Below are 19,866 nucleotides of genomic sequence, written 5' to 3'. Positions count from 1 at the left end.
ACCATCATGGTATGCAATACCTTATCCGATGGAATGGTTGCGGAGGTGCCAAGAAGAAAGTGGTGGATGCTACGGACACAAAGAGGCTTACGCAATTGCATGGACAGGTGTTATTCAAACGCAAACCGGTCCAATATCTCCCACAGACTGTCATTGAAGATGATAGCTCCGAGGTATGTATCGCTATTACCCATATTGCAGACTTTCCCACTGACCCGACTTCTTCCTAGGTCTGGGTTATCCCGGAGACCAATGAGGTCTTCACCAGTTACGAGCCTTACCTTCAGCGAATGGACTTCTACAAACAACGCCGATTCATCTGCGAGATCACCGGCCATTCGGGCTTGACCTTCTTCGAGGCGCTCCGCAGTGAGGTATATTATAACACGGGCACCGAGTGATGGACACATGCTAAGACTTGACTAGACGGAGGAATCGCGTGAAGTCAACAACAGTTTCCCCGATGCGCTGAGAGAACCTATTCTGCGCAGAATTCAGTTCTCTACAGTTTCGAGGGTGGACAGTCTGGGTATGCTATTCCTATCTTTTTTAGTCTGAATCAAGCTAACATCACTCTTTCTTAGTGGATGAAATCTATGAAGTGAGATAATCCCACCATTTATCTAACAACTGATCTAACAAACCTAGGAATTTAAATCAGACTTCTACCCAGGCGAAGCCGTTCTCATTTTGCTTGAGGATAGCAGTCGCCTTCATGGTACCATCAGAGACAAGGCAAACTTTGCAGAGCAGTTATATGCTGATGGAACTATTAAAACACCTGCTTTTGCCAGGTATCTGGTCAAAATCCTAGATCGACAAAATGAAGAGGCCCTGCTGGACCAGGACCACATCACGCGCGACCGAAAGGCATTCACTAAATTGATGCTGCGCGGATTTATCAAAAACAACGTCACCAGAGAGTCCTGGACAGGTGCCCCCTGGTTGGTCAAACCATCTGTCGCAGAGACATACAAGATTCCGATCGAGGTACCTAAGCATCTGCAGTATGGTGCGAAGGTGGCAGAGAAGAAGGCGATGAAGAAAGCGGACCAAGACGGCTTCTTTGGTTTCTTTTCTTCTCAGCAGCTGCCCGAGCTGAAACCCGCAGTCAAGGGCCAGAAGTCGAAATTGTCTGCACAGGACATGGCAAAATCACGGGAGGCGCAGTACCAGGAGTATCAGCGGTCGCTGAATGGTAACCCATCATTCCTTCTTCCTTCTAATCCCTTGCGCCCTTCCAAACCGCCACTGGTTGGCGATAGGAAGCTTGCTGGACTCCCGGCTGTGGTCGTCAAGAACGAGCCAAGAGCACCAACCCCGCCACCGATCAAATACCCCATCGAAGACCTGGACCTTGCTCCTAATTCTGAAAAGCAACACCGGCCAACTCTGAAATTTATGATGGTAGGTGAGTCTGAAGACGACGGTGCGGAGGACCTTCTGCCTGATGATCTAGAGCCGGAAACAGTGGGATTGCTCCTGGAGACCTGGGACACACTCAATGTCTACTGTGAAGTATTTGAAGTGGACTCTTTCACCTTTGACGATTTCATCCAAGCCATGCGGTTCTCATCAGATGAAGTGGATTGCGAGCTTTTTGTTGAAGTGCATTGTGCCGTTCTTAAAAAGCTTGTCAATTCATCGAACGATGATGGAGCTGTTCAAATCTCACTCCCAGATTTCCCTGCTGATGATTCCGATGAATCCGAAGAGGAGGGAGAAGAAGATGGAGAAGAAGAAGAGGAAGAGTCTCCAGAGCCGCAGGCGAAGCCTGAGAGAATGACCACGAGAGGAAGCCTGGCCAAGGAAGAGGCAGTCACCATCAAATTACAGATTAAGGAAGATGAATCCGAGGAGACGCAGATTCATCGCGCCGGCGAAATGTTTGAGAAATATGGTTGGATTGATCGTCTCCGCAAGCGCGATTTCCGCAACGGTGGATGGCAATTGGTGATAGTTGGAATTTTGCACCAGCTATCTATCCGTCCTCGCTCGGAGCAAGTCTGCAACACAATTCTCAAGCATCTGGCACCTCTCGATCGCGAGCCCACACAGGACACTGTGCAGGAGCAGTACCAAACACTCGACATCAATTTGCGTACCAAGGTCCTCCAAATGATCTGCATGTTGAGTTTGGAGACCAAGGCTATCCGAAATTATCTAGAGGAGTGTAGCAATCAGATGACAGAGTTGCGCAAGGAGAAAATCGAGTACCAGAAGGCGCGCAAAGCAGGGTAAGTCAATCATTGACCGTTACCATCTCAACCGCTAACATCAGATTTCAGACTCATCGAGCTTCGCCAGCTGCACCAGGAGCGCAAGGCCGTTCAGCCCGAACCCGAAAAGGCTGGGAAGTCACCTACACCGGTACCTGAATTGGACGGCTTAGATGATTCTCGACTGACTGGCCTGGAAGGGGACTCTGAAATGGTCGGGGATACAGAAGACGAGGATATCCCTCGACCACGCTCATTACGTGGAGGGGTTGATCGAGCCCTGGAGCGTAAACGGAAGCAAGAATTGGAAAAGGAGCGAAAGGAGATATTGGCGAAGCAGCCTAAGGGTTCCAAGCAATACCAGCGAGTCTTGAAGAAGATCGACGAGCAGAAGGCCAAGATCGAGAAGCTCCAGGATCAGATCGAGACTGTGGAGAACAGCCTTCGCGAAACCGACTGCCCCCGGACCCGATGCCTTGGATTGGATCGCTTCTGCAATCGCTACTGGTGGTTTGAGCGTAATGCGATGCCCTACGAGGGTATGCCGGAAAGCTCAACCGCCGAGGCATGCTATGCCAATGGCCGTCTGTGGGTTCAAGGTCCGGATGAAATGGAGTATGCCGGCTTCATCGACGTGACCGACGAGCAACGCAAGCAGTACCAGAAGCATTTCCAAACCACACCTGCAGAGCGCAAGAAGAGCGAAGAAGGATCAACCCACCTGTCGAATGCCCGTGAATGGGGCTACTATGAGGATCCCGAGGCAATTGAACAGCTCGTGGAGTGGCTGGACTCGCGCGGCAACCGGGAGGCCAAGTTGCTTAAGGAGCTGCTCATCCAGCAAGAGTACATCGCCAAGTACATGAAGAATCGCAAGGCGTACCTAGCCGAGACGCCTGATAGAGCTGAGTCGGAGGACATCCCAGCCAAACGCGTGACCACCCGGACCAAGACCTATGTGGAAGTGAATGAGAATAGTCCCCGCTGCCTGCGCTGGAAAAACACGACCGCATTGTCCGAGCATGGGCATCTTCATGTTGACCCTGGCCGGCCGGCCAAGCGCAAGCGGGTTTCGGATGACACCAAAGTGACCAAAGCAGCTAAGCAGGCTAAGCAAGCTAAGCCTTTGACCCGAACACGCGCTCAGCGCAGGGGTTGATGCCTTCAGAGGGCATTAATTCTACAATCTCACGCGACCACGATATTCTTTGTACTTCGTATACATTTCGAGCTGCATGGAGACGGGGAGTTCATTTCTTTTCGATAGCATTTTTTTGGGAAGAAGTTAAATAGCAAAAGCAATGCAATAACATAGAATCTTGAAAAAAGACAAGTTCAGTCAATGAAGCCCTATGATGAAAGCTGAATGAATACCGGCTACATATCCCAATTTGGCTTAGTAAAGGCAAAATACGATGACAAACCGGCTTCTCGGGACTCGCTGATTTTGCGGGCCGCGTATTAGTACCGTAATCCGCCGCTTATTCGCGGAGAGCCGCTGGTATCGGCATGTCATAATGTTCCAAGGCTCGTAACGATATTTAGGACTGCCCGGACGCAAATACGTCAGTGGAAACAGCACATAACGTTATTCTTCTTTCACCTTTTGCCATTGCACAGTATTCTTCTTTCAAACTTCGTTTAAAGCTTGCTGTAATATACACTCAACTCTTAGGCGTCTGCATGCACGTTGCATCGTCCCGAAGATCGCCCGGTACCCCGAGAACTCTGGCTGATTATCGCCGAAACTGATCACGAGGACTCCCCGGATATTCTCACCCCTCCTGTGAGCCTCGGTTGCTCTCACAATCCCATCTTTTCCTCTTCCTCTTCCATGTCGACTGGTCATTCGGACCATGCCTATGACCCACACAAATCCCCAGACTCTACTCCGCAATCCGCTCCGATGAACAAGACTGCATCGCCGGGATCGTCGCCTATCGGCGGCGCTACAATTGAGTTAAATAATACCGCCGCCATGAGCAAACCACAGAGCGGCGACAAAAAATTCAAAAGCGTAGCTTGGATTATGTGATGAGGAGTGGAATTGCAGGAGGGCTGGCGGGATGTGCGGTAAGTTTCGATCGGTTTTAGGTCATTGCGAATCTATACTGACTGATGCGCCGGATGTTACAGGCAAAGACCGTTGTAGCGCCTTTAGACCGCGTGAAGATTCTCTTCCAGGCGTCAAATCCTCAATTCGCCAAGTACACGGGCAGCTGGACTGGCCTGGCAGCAGCGATTCGAGATATCAAGCGCACGGAAGGTGTTAAAGGCCTTTACAAGGGCCATTCAGTGACTCTGCTTCGAATTTTCCCATACGCCGCCATAAAATTTCTTGCATACGAACAGATCCGTGCAGTTATTATTCCTTCCAGTGAATATGAGACCCCGTTCCGCCGCTTGGTCTCCGGCAGTTTAGCAGGTGTCACCTCTGTATGTTTCACATATCCACTAGAGTTGATGCGCGTGCGCATGGCGTTCGAAACTAGACAATCGCACCGCTCAGGATTGGTGGATATATGGCGGCAAATCTACCATGAGCGTGTGCAACCCCCATCAACAACCCGCTCTGCGGCAGCCGCGCAATCTTCTTCCGTTGCTGTTGCCGAAACCGCTTCCTCTGCCGTTTCGAAAGTAGTACCGCGCACCGGAATTGCCAATTTCTACCGCGGTTTCTCCCCGACTATCCTCGGGATGCTCCCTTACGCCGGAATGTCTTTCCTCACCCATGACACAGTGGGTGACTTGTTCCGCCACCCAAGCGTGGCGCCCTATACCCTCAGAAAAGCAACAGAGTCAGAAAATCCCGCGCATCGAACCAAAAAACCGCAGCTCAATACCACATCCGAGCTTCTGTCCGGTGCTATGGCCGGTCTAGTTTCGCAGACTTCATCATACCCAGTGGAGGTCATCCGTCGGCGGATGCAAGTTGGTGGTGCAGTTGGTGACGGACGCCGACTTGGAATTGCAGAAACGGCTCGTAAGATCTGGCTCGAGAAAGGGTTTAGAGGGTTCTGGGTCGGATTGACCATCGGATATGCCAAGGTTGTGCCCATGGTTGCAGTGAGCTTCTACGTTTATGAGCGAGCAAAGGTGTCATTGGGGATCCATTAGACTTGTGACATATTCAATTTTTTGCCCTTTCTTTGCATATATCATGAGGGCTCTTGATACTGGTTCTCTGTGGCGTTTCGTGGATACCCTGGGAGGGTTCTTTTTACATACAGAGCCTGAGTGGCTTCTTCAGTGATATATCAGTACAAAATTTCAAAGATTTTCTTTTACCTTTCATTAAAATCTCTTTCTTCTAAGCTGGACAGTCTCATAGATTCATCTGATAATTCTTGACTTTGATATGTGGCTGGTGTGTGGCTGATTGGTAGATCTAACCTTGGAACTCCCGAGGGCACAGACCACCCGCATAAAAAAAGTTGCAGACTTCCGCCTCCCACGACCAAGTCTAACAACCAACTCGGATTCCACAAAATGACGACTCGCAAACACAACGATTTTCTAGACATCGCGGCCAGTGATGATGAGGCCAGCGGCAGCGACCGCGGATACGACTCCGAAGCCAATGTGGTGGAGAGCAAAGGACGGGCCGTGAAGCGACGACGGACAACCAAGCAAGATTTCTCGGCGGAGTCTGACGAAGACGAGGATGACGACGACAAAGATCTCGAAAACGAAGACGAACACGAAGATAACGAGGACGAAGGTGGCGCAAGCCTAGACGACTCAGCGCAACCCAGCACCAAATCAGCCAAGTCCCTCAAAGCAAAGGGCAAGCTTGCTAAGCTGTCTAAACTGGCCAGCGGCAAAGCACCCAAGAAAACCCGATCAGGTGTCATATACTTTTCTTCTCTCCCGCCATACCTCAAACCCTTCGCCTTGAAAGCAATGCTAGAAAAGAGAGGGTTCGAAGATATCACGAAGATCTTCCTAGCGCCTCTTCTCCCGTCTGCGGCCGGCAATCGAAACCGCTCGAATAAGAGAAAGCTCTACACGGAAGGATGGATCGAGTTTCGCTCCAAAAAGACAGCCAAGATCTGCGCCGAGACATTGAATGCGACTATCGTGGGTGGTTTGAAGTCAAGCTGTGAGTTTACCGGCTATTTTCGCCTTATATACGTCCTTGCTATTTCGACATGAATACTGACTATGCTATGATTATAGGGTATCACGATGATGTTTGGAATATTAAGTACCTCTCACGATTCACCTGGGATGATCTTATGCAATCTGTACAACGAGAGCGATCTGAGCGGGAAAGCAAGAGGAAGATTGCCGATGCTCGCGAAGCCAAGGAAGCTAAATTGTTCATTGAGGGTGTTGAGAGTGGTCGCATTGCTGATGGCATGGCGAAGAAGAATGAGGAGAAGATGAAGAGGCGGTTGGAGGCTGCTGGTGATGGAGATAAGGAACTGCCGCAGCCCAAGAAGGCTGCGCCGTCTACGAGAAGGAAGTTCCATTTCCAGCAGAATGAGGTTGTTAAGGGATCGAAGGATGGTGCTATGGCTGATGATGCGAAGCGGGTACTTGGAAAGATCTTCTAAATACGTCTCGTATTGCATGAGATGCACTCATGTGTCTTCTTTTTCTTTCCTGTCCTTGAATATTTCCCAATCGCATTCCATGTTTGGGACTAGACATTGTCTTAGTTGACACTGTCTATTCTTTCTTGAACAAAGACTGTTTCTTGTCTACTATTATAGCTTGTTATTTACACACTCGGACATTGTATAATACTCTAATAGAAACCTCTCGGCCAGGTTGGAACGATGATATTAGTATATTATGTCCGGAAAACGGTTTTTGGCTTATGGTAACATAGGGATTTGTACTGTTTACCGTGAGTTTTAGGAAAGAGCCATGGGTATAGATGTATCAGAACATTTGGCAACTTGATACTAATGAACAAGGTACACATATTGAGATATGTTTTTGCATGGCCTTTTTAGATGCCTTTTTAGAAGCACATGAAAGCATAAACCGTAGGACCTTTGTATAGGGACCTTCTAAGGGCTGTTAAGACAGAGATGGTCAAGTGGCTATCTCTTAGTAAAATGCGTTCTAAAAGGTTAACTTGGATGCCCAAGCGAGTAGCTCCTTCCCTAAATGTTGCCATATTCGTAGAGAAAAGAACCCCCTCAAACCTTGACCATCCCATTCACTAGCTAGTCAACCGCCGCTGCGAAGTTGACTCCGTCTGACCCTGCTCCCGTCAAGTTGCAGGTCGACGGGCTCAATTCGAGTGACGCTTTAATCTCGAATACCCTAAAGGCTGCCGCTGCGAGCCTCGGGGTCGAAACACCACTCTGGGTGCCCGGAGAAACACTCATGGGACAGAGCACGGAGTCTGTGTTGCCAAATAGGCTCCCACAGACAGCACGCTGCTTAAGTATGTTTCGCGGGTGGTTGGAGATTAGGGCCGTGCTGTCATGGTGAAAGGGGCCTGCGGGCCGCATATATGTACTTTTATGTCCGGTGTGTTTGTTTGTTTTGAGGTGTACGTTTTGTGTTTGTTTGATGCTGTGGGGGCTGGGGAGGAAGGGTCTTGAGATTTTTTGTATGTGTATAATTCAAAGCTCATACATTAAGCATTGCCATCATCTTCATACCATTGTAAAATTCAGTTTGACAAAACTTCACCTCAAGGGTATCTCGTAAATTCGACTCGACGTTTGCTATGTTCCAAAGTTCTCAAATTCTGTATTCTCGACGCATTCTTCTATTCCAATTCTATAGTAAACTTGTGATTGTTATACTTGTCTTCTTTCTCATAATAAGGAGGTTTAAATCAAATTAAATCTCATTGTTATGGAACTCAACAAAAGGTCCATACACTACTATATGCACATGGGGGCAGTGGATGTTCTGATGTTCAACCCCACAAATTAGCCCTAAAAACTGCCTCTATGTACAATCTACTCCCAACACACCTTGACATTAGATGTCCATGTCCTACATGTAGAAGAATTCAAGTGTTGAACCTGCATGCTGTACATTGCACGTATAAATTTGAAACTAAGTAACTTTTTTTGTTTATTGAAAACCCACAAAACACAAACGCCACCCAGTGCCATCCATGATCGTCAATGATAACATTCAGATTTCTTCCATGATAGCAGCCAGATTGCTACTAATTGTCCTCCATGTTCAGCTCATCAAAGTCGTCAAGCAGATCATCCATGTTGATTTTCGGCACGGCGAGCTCTTCGTCCACGTCATCATCCTCATCCATCTGGTCTGGCCTGGCCTGGTACTGGCGGTTCTTGTACAAATCAAGTGTTTGACGCAGCTCCTGATCCTCCTCGACGTCACGCAAGAACATCTCATAATCCTGTTCCATCCTGGCCTGCTCCTGCTCCTGGCGCTTGTTTGTGGGGACATTGACCACGGCGGCAGTCGCCTCCTCTTCGTGCTCGCGAGCCATGCGCTTGAGACGCCAGGTGCGGGCCTTGGACTTCTTGCTGCGGACGTAGTGCTTCTTGATAAGGACCACATCCGGGATTGTTGAACCGTATTGGTGGCTATTCTCAATTGCTTCAAACTGATCATTGTTGAACTGGGTTCCAGTCAAGTGGTAGCCGAGAACGGAATCACCCACGTGCAGGATACCGCCGAGGTGAGTCCGTGTGAAATAGCTGACATCGTTGGATCCTAAATCCGAGGCACGAGCAACAGTGGCCTCGGATAGGAGGAAACGACCATTAGAGATGCCGGTGGATTCAATATCTAAAACAATGAATTCCTTAAGCTCGGTAATATCTGCAAGGGCCGGGAATGGTTGGCGCCAGTAAACCGCAGTAGGGACATCGGTGGTCCGCAGAGTGCAGGGGTCCAGAATGTTAATAGAAGTGCCGACCCGGTGACAGATAGCGAGCGGGCTTATATCAGACAATGAACGAGCCAGCTTGATCGGAAGAGCAACTAGATCATCTTTGCAGATAGGAACAATGGATACAGACCACGAGTGTTTGTAGACCGATTTACTCGTATGAATGTCCATACTGACCAATTCATGCGATTTCGTGGCTTTGCATGGGATGCAGCCCTCTAAGAAGGAAAGCATGCGCTCGGCCTCGTTCCTCTTTGAGAAGTAAAAATCAAGACCCTCGCTCACTTCCTTGATGTTGACGGTGTCCTTGTGGGCATTGTGCTTAAGGATCAGCTGCTCCAGGTACATAAAAGTCCGCTTATGAGGCACCTTCTGTCTGATCTGGATGGATGCGCCCCAAGTGTGATGCGTAAAGCTCTTCTGACAGCTGAAAAATGAGTTAGCGTTTTCCCCTAGCTTTTCGAGTCATATTATATAGTTGCAGATGGTTGGGGGGAGTTGGAGGAACTTTCTTTTGGGGCGGGGGTGGGGGGAGGTTTAAGCATACCCAGAACACTGTTGATTGGCAACAACATATTCAACTTCAAATTGCTGCTGTATGATAGTACCTTGGAAGGCCTCCGCTTGTGGGTTGTTAGCTTCGATCCCTCGGCTAGATGTGCTGAATCGGCGATACTTCGACCTTCATCAGCGGGGTACAACTAACTTTGTATTGTGATCTTCAAACGTAGTCGCTTGCTGTGGGGCTCCGTCCAAATGAAGCTGGCGTCGATGATTCGGACTTTGTTCAGACCACGGAGCTTGCGTAGACAAATGGCGAGTAGTTCCTTCGACTCGAGAGCTGCGACGACCCAGCTGTTGGGGGGCTGCAGCCACCGTTCGCAATCCCTACAGCAATGGATCACGGCTTCGCGTTGAACCTATAATCCAAAGAGAGTCCATGTTAGCTGGAACAAATTATAAGCGTGTAGGAAGGTCTCTTTTGACAAAGCCCACGGATGGAGTTGTACATACACCTCCGGCAACATCGACAGTAAGACGAATGCAATCCGAACATAAGGCTCCAGCTGAGAGTGTTCCATCGATGGCAGCGCCACAGTTGCAGCACAGAATTCTTTAAGCAGCAAGGAATTATTAGCGGGGAATCAAGACGTTCAAAGTTTGCGATAAGAACTCACGTCGCTGCGACCTGCTCCTGCTGCGTGAAATAGACGGGATCATCCAGATCCATCGACATTTTGAGTAAAATTAGGAATCAAAATCCAAGACTAAAAAAATCACCAGGGTATTGAAAACAGAGAGTTTAGAGCGCCGTGGATTTGTGATAATTGCCCCCCACCTGAATCTTTTTTTCGATGACTCAGCTGTTTGCAGTGTTTGCTCCCGTTATCTGATATCACCCGATGGGAGCAAATCAACCTTGGAAGAACTGAACATTGGAACTGTTGGAAGAACTCATCCCCAATTCTTTTTCCAATACAACCATCGCCATGAGCAGGACTCTCTTACGAGGAGCCGCGTGCCAGACTTGTCGGCATGAGGTGCTGCGGTCCTTTGTTTCTGTCTCCGGCATTCCCATGCCACGATCATCTCCTCTTTCCTCCCGTTCGATCTCCAACCCCAGAGCTTTCTCCGCTGTAACTTTGCTGCGGTCTGATCGCCCTCCAACCTCGAACCAGCTTGACATTCATTTATCCGAACCAGAAGAGCGATCAGCGCACTCGGAAACCAATACGCCAGCTTCATCACAACATGTCCCCTGGTATCTGCAGGAAGAGGCGCCCATTATGAAAGAGCGCCTGTTGAGCGAAGCCCATCTCCCCGAGATCCCAGACGATTCGCCAGAGATGCTCTCGACTCTATTGGAGTATACGTATAAGGACTTGGGCTTGGATAGTCTCAAGCTTTTTGACCTACGCGGCCTCGAAATCCCTGCAGCTCTCGGTGCTAATGTCATCATGATCATCGGAACTGCTCGCAGTGTGAAACATTTAAACGTGTCTGCGGATCGTCTCTGTCGCTGGCTGAGAAGTCAATACAAATTGTCCCCCTACGCCGACGGCTTACTTGGACGCAACGAGTTGAAAATCAAACTCCGCCGTAAGGCTAAGCGAGCGCGCGCCGCCAGTGCAGCAGGCGCAATGATCGACGAAAAGGATGATGGAATTACAACGGGATGGATCTGTGTAAATGCGGGGATGGTGGACAAAGGCGCTACTTCGACCCAGTTGAGCGATGTTGGAATTGAAGGTTTTGGTAATCTTGACGTTGGGACTAGCGTGGTTGTCCAGATCTTCACCGAGGAGAAGCGGGCTGATGTTGATCTTGATGGTCTCTGGGAAGCCACTTTAGCCCGTGAAGGGCGCAAGAACATCCGGGAGACGAAGGATTTATCCAAGACTGGTGTCGCGCCCCCCAGGTCTATGTCCGATGGATTTGGCTCCATTCCTGGCCAAAGGAGAGGCTTCCATACCATGCGTAGACTCGCATCCTCTGCCGTGAACTCCGCCGAGTCTGGTTTCGATGCTGGGCTCCCTAGCCTGAGAACTTCGTCTTCCACACTTCCAGGCGGTGCAGCAGCAGTTGCATCCCAATTGACACCAACCTCTTTGCTTCAGATTCTCACCGAACTTCCGGCGGATAGTGCACGAAATGAGCTGGGGAGCGGCCCAAATGATCGCCAGTCCACTCTTTTTCTACGGCTCTTCTACACCAACCACGCCGCGCGGTTTTCTGCACAGGAAAAATCCGCTTTTCGATTGAAATTGTTTTCTATTGCTGTGTCTCGGCAACACCCAGCTTACACCAAGGACGCCCTTTTTAGCACATTCTCTGATTTTCTTCGCGACGGGTATGACCTTCCGGATGACCTTGGATTCGACGTTGTTTCTGCGCTTCTAACACCGAGAACAGCGGGTGTTATCACCGAGCAGTCTAAGACTCATTCCCCAGAGGCTGACATGGAGCTTGCTTTGTTAGTGCTGGATCGCTTGAGCCTCCGTGGTGTGCCGATTTTGAACATGAAAATTTTCAATGTACTCTATCAAGCAGTCTGTGCACCCAATCCAGCACTTTCGAGCCTGAACGAATTGCGCCCAGAAGACAGTTCTCCAAGTTCCTCTGCGGTCCAACAGACTGAGTCTCAGAAACAAATCTTGTCTCGACTGTCCAAGATACTCGCGGCGGCCAACGTTCCATTTGACGTGGTAGACGCGCGTCAGCTTATGGTGACATTATTCCAATGCGGGGATTACGATGGCTTCTGGCGTCTGTGGCGTCAGTTTCCTTTGAAAGGTGCCAGTCGCACACAAGAGGACTACGTGCAGCTGTTCACGTTGCATGCCGAGTTGGGTGAGGAAGTGCGAGCGCGCGAGTGTCTGTCGACGGGGGTAGAATTGATGAATCGAGAGTCCCCTGTAATTGTGCTACAAGGTCCAATCGTGACCGCCATCATGCATTGTATTTTGGTCGCAGACCCGACACTCCAGAACCGAGATGAAGAAGTGTCTCCGAGCTTCTACATGCCGCTCTGGACTGAGTGCCAGGAGGCACTTGCTCGGGAAAATTGAATGATGAGGGGTCAATTTGTAAAATAATCTAGCATATATTCTCAGTGTACAATATTACGATGCGTATCTAATGTTAAATATTGAAGTTGTTGTAATTAGCTCTCTGATGAAGGCATGGATCTTGGGACCTGCCGAGAGCGACGTAGTCAGCTCGGATAAGTTGAGCCTCGGCATATGATCACTTAGTTCCGGCGACTCTTCCTCTTCTCAAAACACCTTCAAATCCCACTTTGATAAGGATGACTGACACTCCTGACGATGGAGTACCTTCCTAGTCTTCAACAGGAGTTCGATGAGCATAAGCCTTCGCTCTTCGGTAAGTCGATTGATATTTCCCCGCGGAGATGGAGACTCACCCCAGACACGGGGAAACCCCATACATGATTGGAATCGCTAACGCGGAGATTATGCTCAACGACAGAACTCCTCGCTGAGCAACAGCTTTCCGATCTCCTTCCTCCATCTTTGCGTTATCTTCTCGCAGTCGCAACACACCGCCACCCGCGCTACCTCCTCCGGATCCTCAATTCATACGACGAAGTCTACGCCCTCCTTTCATTAATAGTCGAACTTTACTACTTGCGAACATTCGGCGGTTCCTTCACAGAAAACTTCTATTCCCTGAAACGCGAGCGCGTTCTGCGCACCAAGAATGGCGAGATCCCGCGCGCCCAGGTCGGCGCCGCAGGCCCCGTCCGCGAGGCCCTCAAGCTACACTCGACGGACATCTGGAAGAACTTGTTCGTCATGGTTGGCATTCCTTACATCAAACGCAGGTTAGACGAAGGATATGACATTCATGTCGCGCCACATGCCTCCTTGGTCACCAGCGGCCCACGATATAACCCTAGCGACGACCTCCCGGCCAACCCGTCGCTGCGCCAGCGCCTGTTCTTCTACTACAAGTGGTTTTTGCGCAACGTCTACCCATCCGTGAATGCGGCATACTATTTCTCCGTTCTGGCGTTCAACCTCGCCTACCTCTTCGACAACACAAAGTACTCCTCTCCGTTCCTGTGGCTTATCGGAACACGCATCCGCCGCCTCGGCACCGCAGACCACCGTGCCATCGCCGCAGTGCTAGACCCCAAGCCCGGCCCCAGCACCGGGCGATCTCAGAGACCCGGTGGAGGTCTGCTGGGTCTCCTTAGTCCCCAGAACCTTCATACTCAACTCTTGGGCTCGCTGCGCTACTTCCTTCCCGCGTCGATCTTTGCCCTCAAGTTCCTAGAATGGTGGCATGCAAGTGACTTCTCTCGCCAACTGGCGCGTAAGGCAACCGAGGTCCTGGATCTGCCCGCACCTGTCGTGGCAGGCTTGACTTCTCCCGCGGAACGACGGAAATCGTCAATCCAAGACGAGAAAGAAAAGGCCAAGAAGCAGGCCGAGCAGGAGAAGAAGAGCGGTGCCGGTGATCTTAAACCCGCCCTCAAGCCTCCTCGTCGCCACCAACCTCCCATCTCCGCGACTTCTTACCTTCCTATCTACACGGTATCATTGCCTCCGGCTGATGCCTCGAGCGCCAACACTTGCCCCGTCTGCATGGGTGCGCTCGTTAACCCGACTGCTTGCCAGACGGGATACGTGTTCTGCTATGTGTGCATCTTCCACTGGCTGAACGGTGAGCACCAGCGCCAACTCGATTTCATGACCGGCGAGGGCGCTGGCGCACCGTGGGAAGAGGAAATCACAGGCGACGATGAAGAGACGAAGAAGAGCCACAGTGAAGATAATGCCGAAGAAGGCCCCCGCAAACGATCTGGTAAATGGGAGAGTGGCAAGGGGAGGTGTCCCGTCACAGGGAGGAGAGTGCTTGGAGGCACTGATGGATTGAGGAGGGTGTTGGTTTGATCTGGGATTGCGTAGTCCCAGTTTTCGCTCTATTAATCGTTACTCGCACATTGTACAGCATACTGCTTCGGATTGGAGGTTGAAAGGGTACATTGTTCGAATTGTATATATGAATGCAACAACAGAAATCCTGTTTTCCGTCCTGTTACCCCCATTTCAGGTATTATCTAGGCCTTCTAATCATCAAGTCGAATCATGAAGATGATGAAAAGGCCTGCTCATTGAAGCCCTCCCCTTTGCTATAACCCATGTTTCTTGAGTATGAAGGTTCGGTCACTCTCTAACGCAGCGATGTCGTGTGGGCACTGGACTTCCATCTTTTCAATCAATAAGCACCCATATTATATGTATCATAAGCGTTGATAGAGGTTATCGGCTTTCAGTCCCCGGGTACTCGATTTCTGCTGCCGGTAGTAACGATATCCTCTAGGGGAGAGCCAATGAATTCGATCCATGGCCTGCTAGTAGGCTGGAAGTTGCTGACGGAGTTGTGACTCATGGTGGAAATTGAGTACGCTCGAGCAATTAGCTTGGAACTGAGGTTTTCAAACTGGAAATGGAGAATGTAGTCTAGAAAATGAGGGCTATTAGTTTAATGCAGTAGCAGGAGAGGAGCATTCAAATATTACAGACGACAATCAAATAAAGGTTCCTCCACCTTAGAAGCTATGGCTAGAAGCTTCGTGAATAGAGCGCATCAAAGCCCATCTGCCACGAGGAGGAGCTGGAGAACAGCAGGCCATATCGAATTGATATATAAATTGGAATTATTTTCCTTTCAATCCTCTGGAATAGCTTTCTCTATTTTCAAGATCCTTTCAGATTCTCAGCCCTTTTCTTATATTGGGAATTTGACTACATAGTTTATGTAATGGCCCTTGGGTGCTGTTTCAAAATAGGTTGCCTATCTTGCACACGACAGAGCATCTTACTACAGTGAACAAGAGCTACAAATCCAAAATGACCAAAGGCTATTGCTACCATTCTGACTAATGGCGATTGAGGGAGCTTTGTGTTCTGGTCCTCCCTTGCTAATCGGTAAACCCGACGAAACAAACTGGGATATGGCCAGATACCTGTTGCTACCTTCCTTGCTTTCAGCAAGACAACAAATACTCCGTAAATATTGAATCTATGTTTAATTGCCAGATTCTGATCACTCTGATTCCATGGGCTATTTGCAGCGACCTCAAAAATAACCATGATCTCTTCAACCGTCATTGCATCTAAGACTGAAAGTTCTGGATCTCAGTCATACAACTAATACCCGGATATGGCAATTTGTATGGAATTTGATTGAATGCAATCAGTGTTATGCACCGGAATTGAGACCGAAATCAAGTTCTCGTGGTTGGCAACAATGTTCAATGCAAGGGCCTGCTGGTTTCAACAACACCGGAGGAATGCGAGGAGTGGGTGGCTTGGCAAATATGCAGGAGCTTAGCAGTCTGGTTATAAGACTGACAGGGACGTGACAGACGCGTCTTTGGCGGCAAAAGTCTGTCGCTTCAATACCAGGTTCACACTCACTAATTCGAAAAAATGACACTCACGAAGTCGTTGTTCCTGACTTTACTGAGCGCTGCTGCCCTTAGTCGGGCAGCTAGGGTTCATTATGATCTCGACCTCACCTGGCAAAGGGGCTCACCCAACGGACATGAAAGAGAGATGATCTTTGTGAATGATCGTTTCCCAGGCCCACCATTGATTATGGATGAAGGAGATGAAATCACAGTGGGTCTAATCCTGCATTTCCCTCCGATCCATGCTAAGAAAAATAGATAGATGTGACCAACAACTTGCCCTTCAATACATCGGTCCATTTCCATGGCATTGAGTAAGGCCTCCGGCAAAACCACTCCCAGAGAACCGCACAAAACTGAACTACTCCAGGCAAACCAACACCCCATGGGCGGACGGAGTATCAGGTCTATCGCAATGGGCTATCAAGCCTGGTGACAAATACCGGTACAGGTGGAAAGCCACGACTTATGGTACGTACTGGTACCATGCCCACGACAAAGACAGAATAATGGACGGTCTCTACGGTGGCATTCGTATTCGGTGAGTGCGCAGAATGATGGCTTGGTTGCAGTTCTAATAAGAGAATTAGTCCATCTGCCGACCGAAAATCGCCTTTCTCACTGATCTCTGATGACCCTGCCGATATTGAGGCCATGACCAAAGCTGCTCATGATGCCCAGTTGGTCATGATGTCTGACTGGGACCACCTGCCGTCCAATGAGTATATGGATGCTCTCAGAGACACAGGCTATGATATCTTGTAAGAGCCCAAATATGATAGGCAAAGGGCGACGCTCACAGTTACTAGTTGTTCGGATAGCATTCTCGTCAATGGCGCAGGCTCCGTATACTGCAAAGACCCTGATTATCTGACAAGCCTCCAGCCGCCGCAGGTCAGAGCAATCATAACTGAGCCTTTGACGGATAAGGGGTGAGTCTATTCTTTGCTCCACTGGGTTGAAAGCCACTAACACCCACCAGATGTGATCCATTCATGCCAGTTCTTCAGGGTAACTGGGAGCACCACCCAGAGAAGCTTCCTGAGGGGTTGAACTCTGGATGTATCCCCAGTGAGGGTCCGAACTCAGTCTTTGAAGTGACACCTGCCGATCGATGGGCAAGTTTCAACTTCGTCAGTGCAGCCAGCATCAAATCATTGATTTTCTCCATTGATGAGCACCCGATGTACATCTACGAGGTAGATGGACGTTACATTGAGCCCCAGCTTGCCCATAAAGTTTCAATTTACAGTGGAGAGCGTTACTCTGCGATGATCAAGTTGGACAAGGAGCCTGCAAGCTATACGATCCGTGTTGCTGGTCATGACAACCAGGTTATCTCTGGCTACGCCACTCTCGCTTACGAGGGCGGCGAGCAAAACAAGCGGGAATCAACGGCATACATAGACTACGGTGGTAGCAACACCACAGCCTCTGTGATCGACCTGAAAACAACCAACCTACCGCCATATCCTGCCATCTTACCTGCAGAGGATGGCGATGCCTTCCATCTTCTAACCCTTGGGCGGATTAACTCATCCTGGGAATGGACTTTGGATGGAACAACCTTCCTACCAGCCAACTTGAACCAAATGGAACCAGTTCTTCTTAATCCCAAAGCACCCGGCCTGGATTCTGCCCTCAAGATTGAGACTCTGAATGGCACCTGGGTAGACATTGTGTTCCAACTTGCTATCCCAGAGCCAACCAAGCTGCAGCCACCACACCCAATGCACAAGCATTCCAACAAGGCATTTTTGATTGGTAGTGCAATGGGAAAGTTCACATGGGGCTCTATCAAAGAAGCAAAAGAGAGCAGCCCGGGCAGCTTCTTCAAAACGCCTGTGTACCGCGACACCTTTGTGACCGCGCCGAACGGAGAAGCCTGGATTGCTATTCGCTACCAGGTTGTGAACCCAGGGCCATTCCTCTTGCATTGCCATATGGAGACGCACTTCATGTCGGGGATGGGAATGGTCTTGCTAGATGGCGTCGATGCCTGGCCTGAAGTTCCTGCCCACTATCTATAGCTTCCCTGACTTGTATCCTACAATTTCCTATCCTGTCTTCCATACATGTGCTCGTTTTCTATTTGGCTAGTCAATATAATCTATCAGAATTTGATACCGTTCAACATGCTCTGGTATTAGAACACCATTGATGTCATCATCATTTGTTTGGAGAATGGCCCTCGAGTTGTTTGGTGATATACGAGTTCAGAGTCATACCTACCTAGGTAGCCACCTGCATGGATATTGCCCGAGCTCTGCTTTGAAACCAAATTATGACGTTCAGTCAGATTTATTCCCTAGTAGACTGACCCAATATCATAGGCTCCGATAGTCTTCCAAAACCTGATTAAGAAATCATGGGACCGAGTAGACATAGGAGCATCGAGAATAGTATGGCAATGCTGATTTGGGTGACCGAGTAGCAAGCTCCCGAGGTCCGTTCTAGCGCACTTGATTGCAGCCAATTTCTAGGATTGAAGATCATACCGGTAATGCCAGGCCTTTCTTTTATACAACTAGGGTTGCTATCTAAAAGTGAAGTGGTCTACGTGACGGAATCAGCGTGTTGCATTTTATTGATGTAGCTTAGGCTACTCACCCCTAGGCTCAGCTCAGACTCAGTGAGCAAATCAGAGCACTCAGGTGATGATCAGAGCATGTTCAGATCTAATCAGTGAGCAAAGAATGATAAGGCCTAAGCACTGAAGAAAGAAAAAGCCAAAGAAGTGGGAGAGGAAATCAACAATAGGTATACCCATTCCTATAACCTGCAAGTAAGCCTATGATTCTGTGTCTCGTGAGTGCTCTATGAATAAGTCCGGATGAGAAGGGAAGTAATGGAAAGACCCAAGGTTGGAAGGTGCGATTAAGTAAACTTGACAGGAATGGAAAGAGCAAAGGGCTGTCCATTTTAGGAAGGTACGTGGGAAGTGACCCTATAAAAGGCCTCCCCCCCATCTTTCTTCTTCTCTTTTTCTTCTCTTCTTCCTCTCTCCAGCCGTCGACCCCCATCTCTCCGTAGCCCACCTGAGATCGCGTAGAGGGCTGTGCCTTACCTACACACAAGGATATCAACATTACCACTTTGTTGAGGTCTAGTGCAGGTCTGTGCCTACATCAAATTGACAGTTCTCGTGGATGTTTCATGATAAAGTCATTGGCTGAGCCTTGTGGGTTCGTGGCCATTGACAGGTCCCACGGAATACATTGGGGGTCGATACCTCTAACAGTGTTGGCACCTATCATGTAGAATTCTGAGCTGGATTTTATCCCTATTCTTCTTTGTTTAGTTCTTTTAGCTTACTGGTATGTACTTTCTGTAGGTAAGTATTGCTACCACCGCGGAAATTAATGCATCGAATAGTAAGACTATGATGTTGATTGTTATCTCTAATATTTCCACATTTTCACCATGTCTCCTTGAATGAAACGTAGCAAAGTTGGCAAAGGTCTAATCACCCTCTAAACCAAATGAATGTCCTTCCCAGCCGTTCGCCCGGTTCAAGCGCCAACCCATACGTCGCGCATTTCGGAAAGGAGTCGCTAGATACAAATGCGACGTGAGCCAAAAGAGAAAGCTGTGACATGACAAACTGTGTCTATTAAGGCCTCCTATTATGTCTTCATAGAACATAACAAGTGACAAACGGTACACATAAGCTCTAGGTGGGAATAGTTAATCCTTTGTGTGGGATGGTCCGGTACAACATCCCATCTGCGAATTCAAACAAAGGATGCATATTTTATTAGGCTAACATGCTAGATATGTAGGGTCTGAATGGCATACCCAGGGACATTTGAACCATATAGTTGTAGAAATTTTATACATCTAATTATCAATATATACAT

At 49.0% G+C, this 19,866-nt stretch overlaps 7 protein-coding genes across 7 annotated transcripts; 6 read left to right on the top strand and 1 right to left on the bottom strand.

Annotated features, from left to right (window-relative positions):
- Positions 1-11: 11 nt before the first annotated feature.
- Positions 12-3,378, top strand: N7517_011431 (uncharacterized protein; the record flags this gene model as incomplete). Its single annotated transcript, XM_056729154.1, has 6 exons — positions 12-173; positions 231-374; positions 427-529; positions 585-601; positions 649-2,237; positions 2,289-3,378. The coding sequence occupies 6 exons, from the start codon at positions 12-14 to the stop codon at positions 3,376-3,378; spliced, it is 3,105 nt and encodes a 1,034-aa protein (XP_056574969.1).
- A 675-nt stretch (positions 3,379-4,053) lies between these two features.
- Positions 4,054-5,336, top strand: N7517_011430 (coenzyme A transporter; the record flags this gene model as incomplete). The annotated part of the gene is made up of 2 exons (XM_056729153.1): positions 4,054-4,236; positions 4,356-5,336. 2 exons carry the CDS (start codon positions 4,054-4,056, stop codon positions 5,334-5,336), a joined length of 1,164 nt encoding a protein of 387 aa, XP_056574968.1.
- Positions 5,337-5,708: 372 nt separating this feature from the next.
- On the top strand, positions 5,709-6,778 carry N7517_011429 (RNA-binding ATPase activator ESF2; the record flags this gene model as incomplete). Its single annotated transcript, XM_056729152.1, has 2 exons — positions 5,709-6,321; positions 6,399-6,778. The coding sequence occupies 2 exons, from the start codon at positions 5,709-5,711 to the stop codon at positions 6,776-6,778; spliced, it is 993 nt and encodes a 330-aa protein (XP_056574967.1).
- Positions 6,779-8,364: 1,586 nt separating this feature from the next.
- On the bottom strand, positions 8,365-10,300 carry N7517_011428 (ribosome-binding protein NMD3; the record flags this gene model as incomplete). The annotated part of the gene is made up of 5 exons (XM_056729151.1): positions 8,365-9,490; positions 9,611-9,686; positions 9,770-9,983; positions 10,078-10,177; positions 10,242-10,300. The coding sequence occupies 5 exons, from the start codon at positions 10,298-10,300 to the stop codon at positions 8,365-8,367; spliced, it is 1,575 nt and encodes a 524-aa protein (XP_056574966.1).
- Positions 10,301-10,553: 253 nt separating this feature from the next.
- N7517_011427 (RsfS/YbeB/iojap family protein) lies at positions 10,554-12,632 on the top strand (the record flags this gene model as incomplete). The annotated part of the gene is made up of 1 exon (XM_056729150.1): positions 10,554-12,632. The coding sequence occupies one exon, from the start codon at positions 10,554-10,556 to the stop codon at positions 12,630-12,632; it is 2,079 nt and encodes a 692-aa protein (XP_056574965.1).
- A 258-nt stretch (positions 12,633-12,890) lies between these two features.
- pex12 (ubiquitin-protein ligase peroxin 12) lies at positions 12,891-14,483 on the top strand (the record flags this gene model as incomplete). The annotated part of the gene is made up of 2 exons (XM_056729149.1): positions 12,891-12,948; positions 13,054-14,483. The coding sequence occupies 2 exons, from the start codon at positions 12,891-12,893 to the stop codon at positions 14,481-14,483; spliced, it is 1,488 nt and encodes a 495-aa protein (XP_056574964.1).
- Positions 14,484-16,025: 1,542 nt separating this feature from the next.
- On the top strand, positions 16,026-18,036 carry abr2 (laccase abr2; the record flags this gene model as incomplete). Its single annotated transcript, XM_056729148.1, has 6 exons — positions 16,026-16,217; positions 16,265-16,320; positions 16,377-16,547; positions 16,597-16,767; positions 16,816-16,938; positions 16,989-18,036. 6 exons carry the CDS (start codon positions 16,026-16,028, stop codon positions 18,034-18,036), a joined length of 1,761 nt encoding a protein of 586 aa, XP_056574963.1.
- Positions 18,037-19,866: the final 1,830 nt, after the last annotated feature.

Source organism: Penicillium concentricum (assembly GCF_028827145.1).
Source record: "Penicillium concentricum strain IBT 3081 chromosome Unknown utg000006l_segment0_segment0, whole genome shotgun sequence".
NCBI lineage: Eukaryota > Fungi > Ascomycota > Eurotiomycetes > Eurotiales > Aspergillaceae > Penicillium > Penicillium concentricum.
Note: the sequence above shows the minus strand (reverse complement) of the source record. Positions and strands in the feature narration are given on the sequence as shown.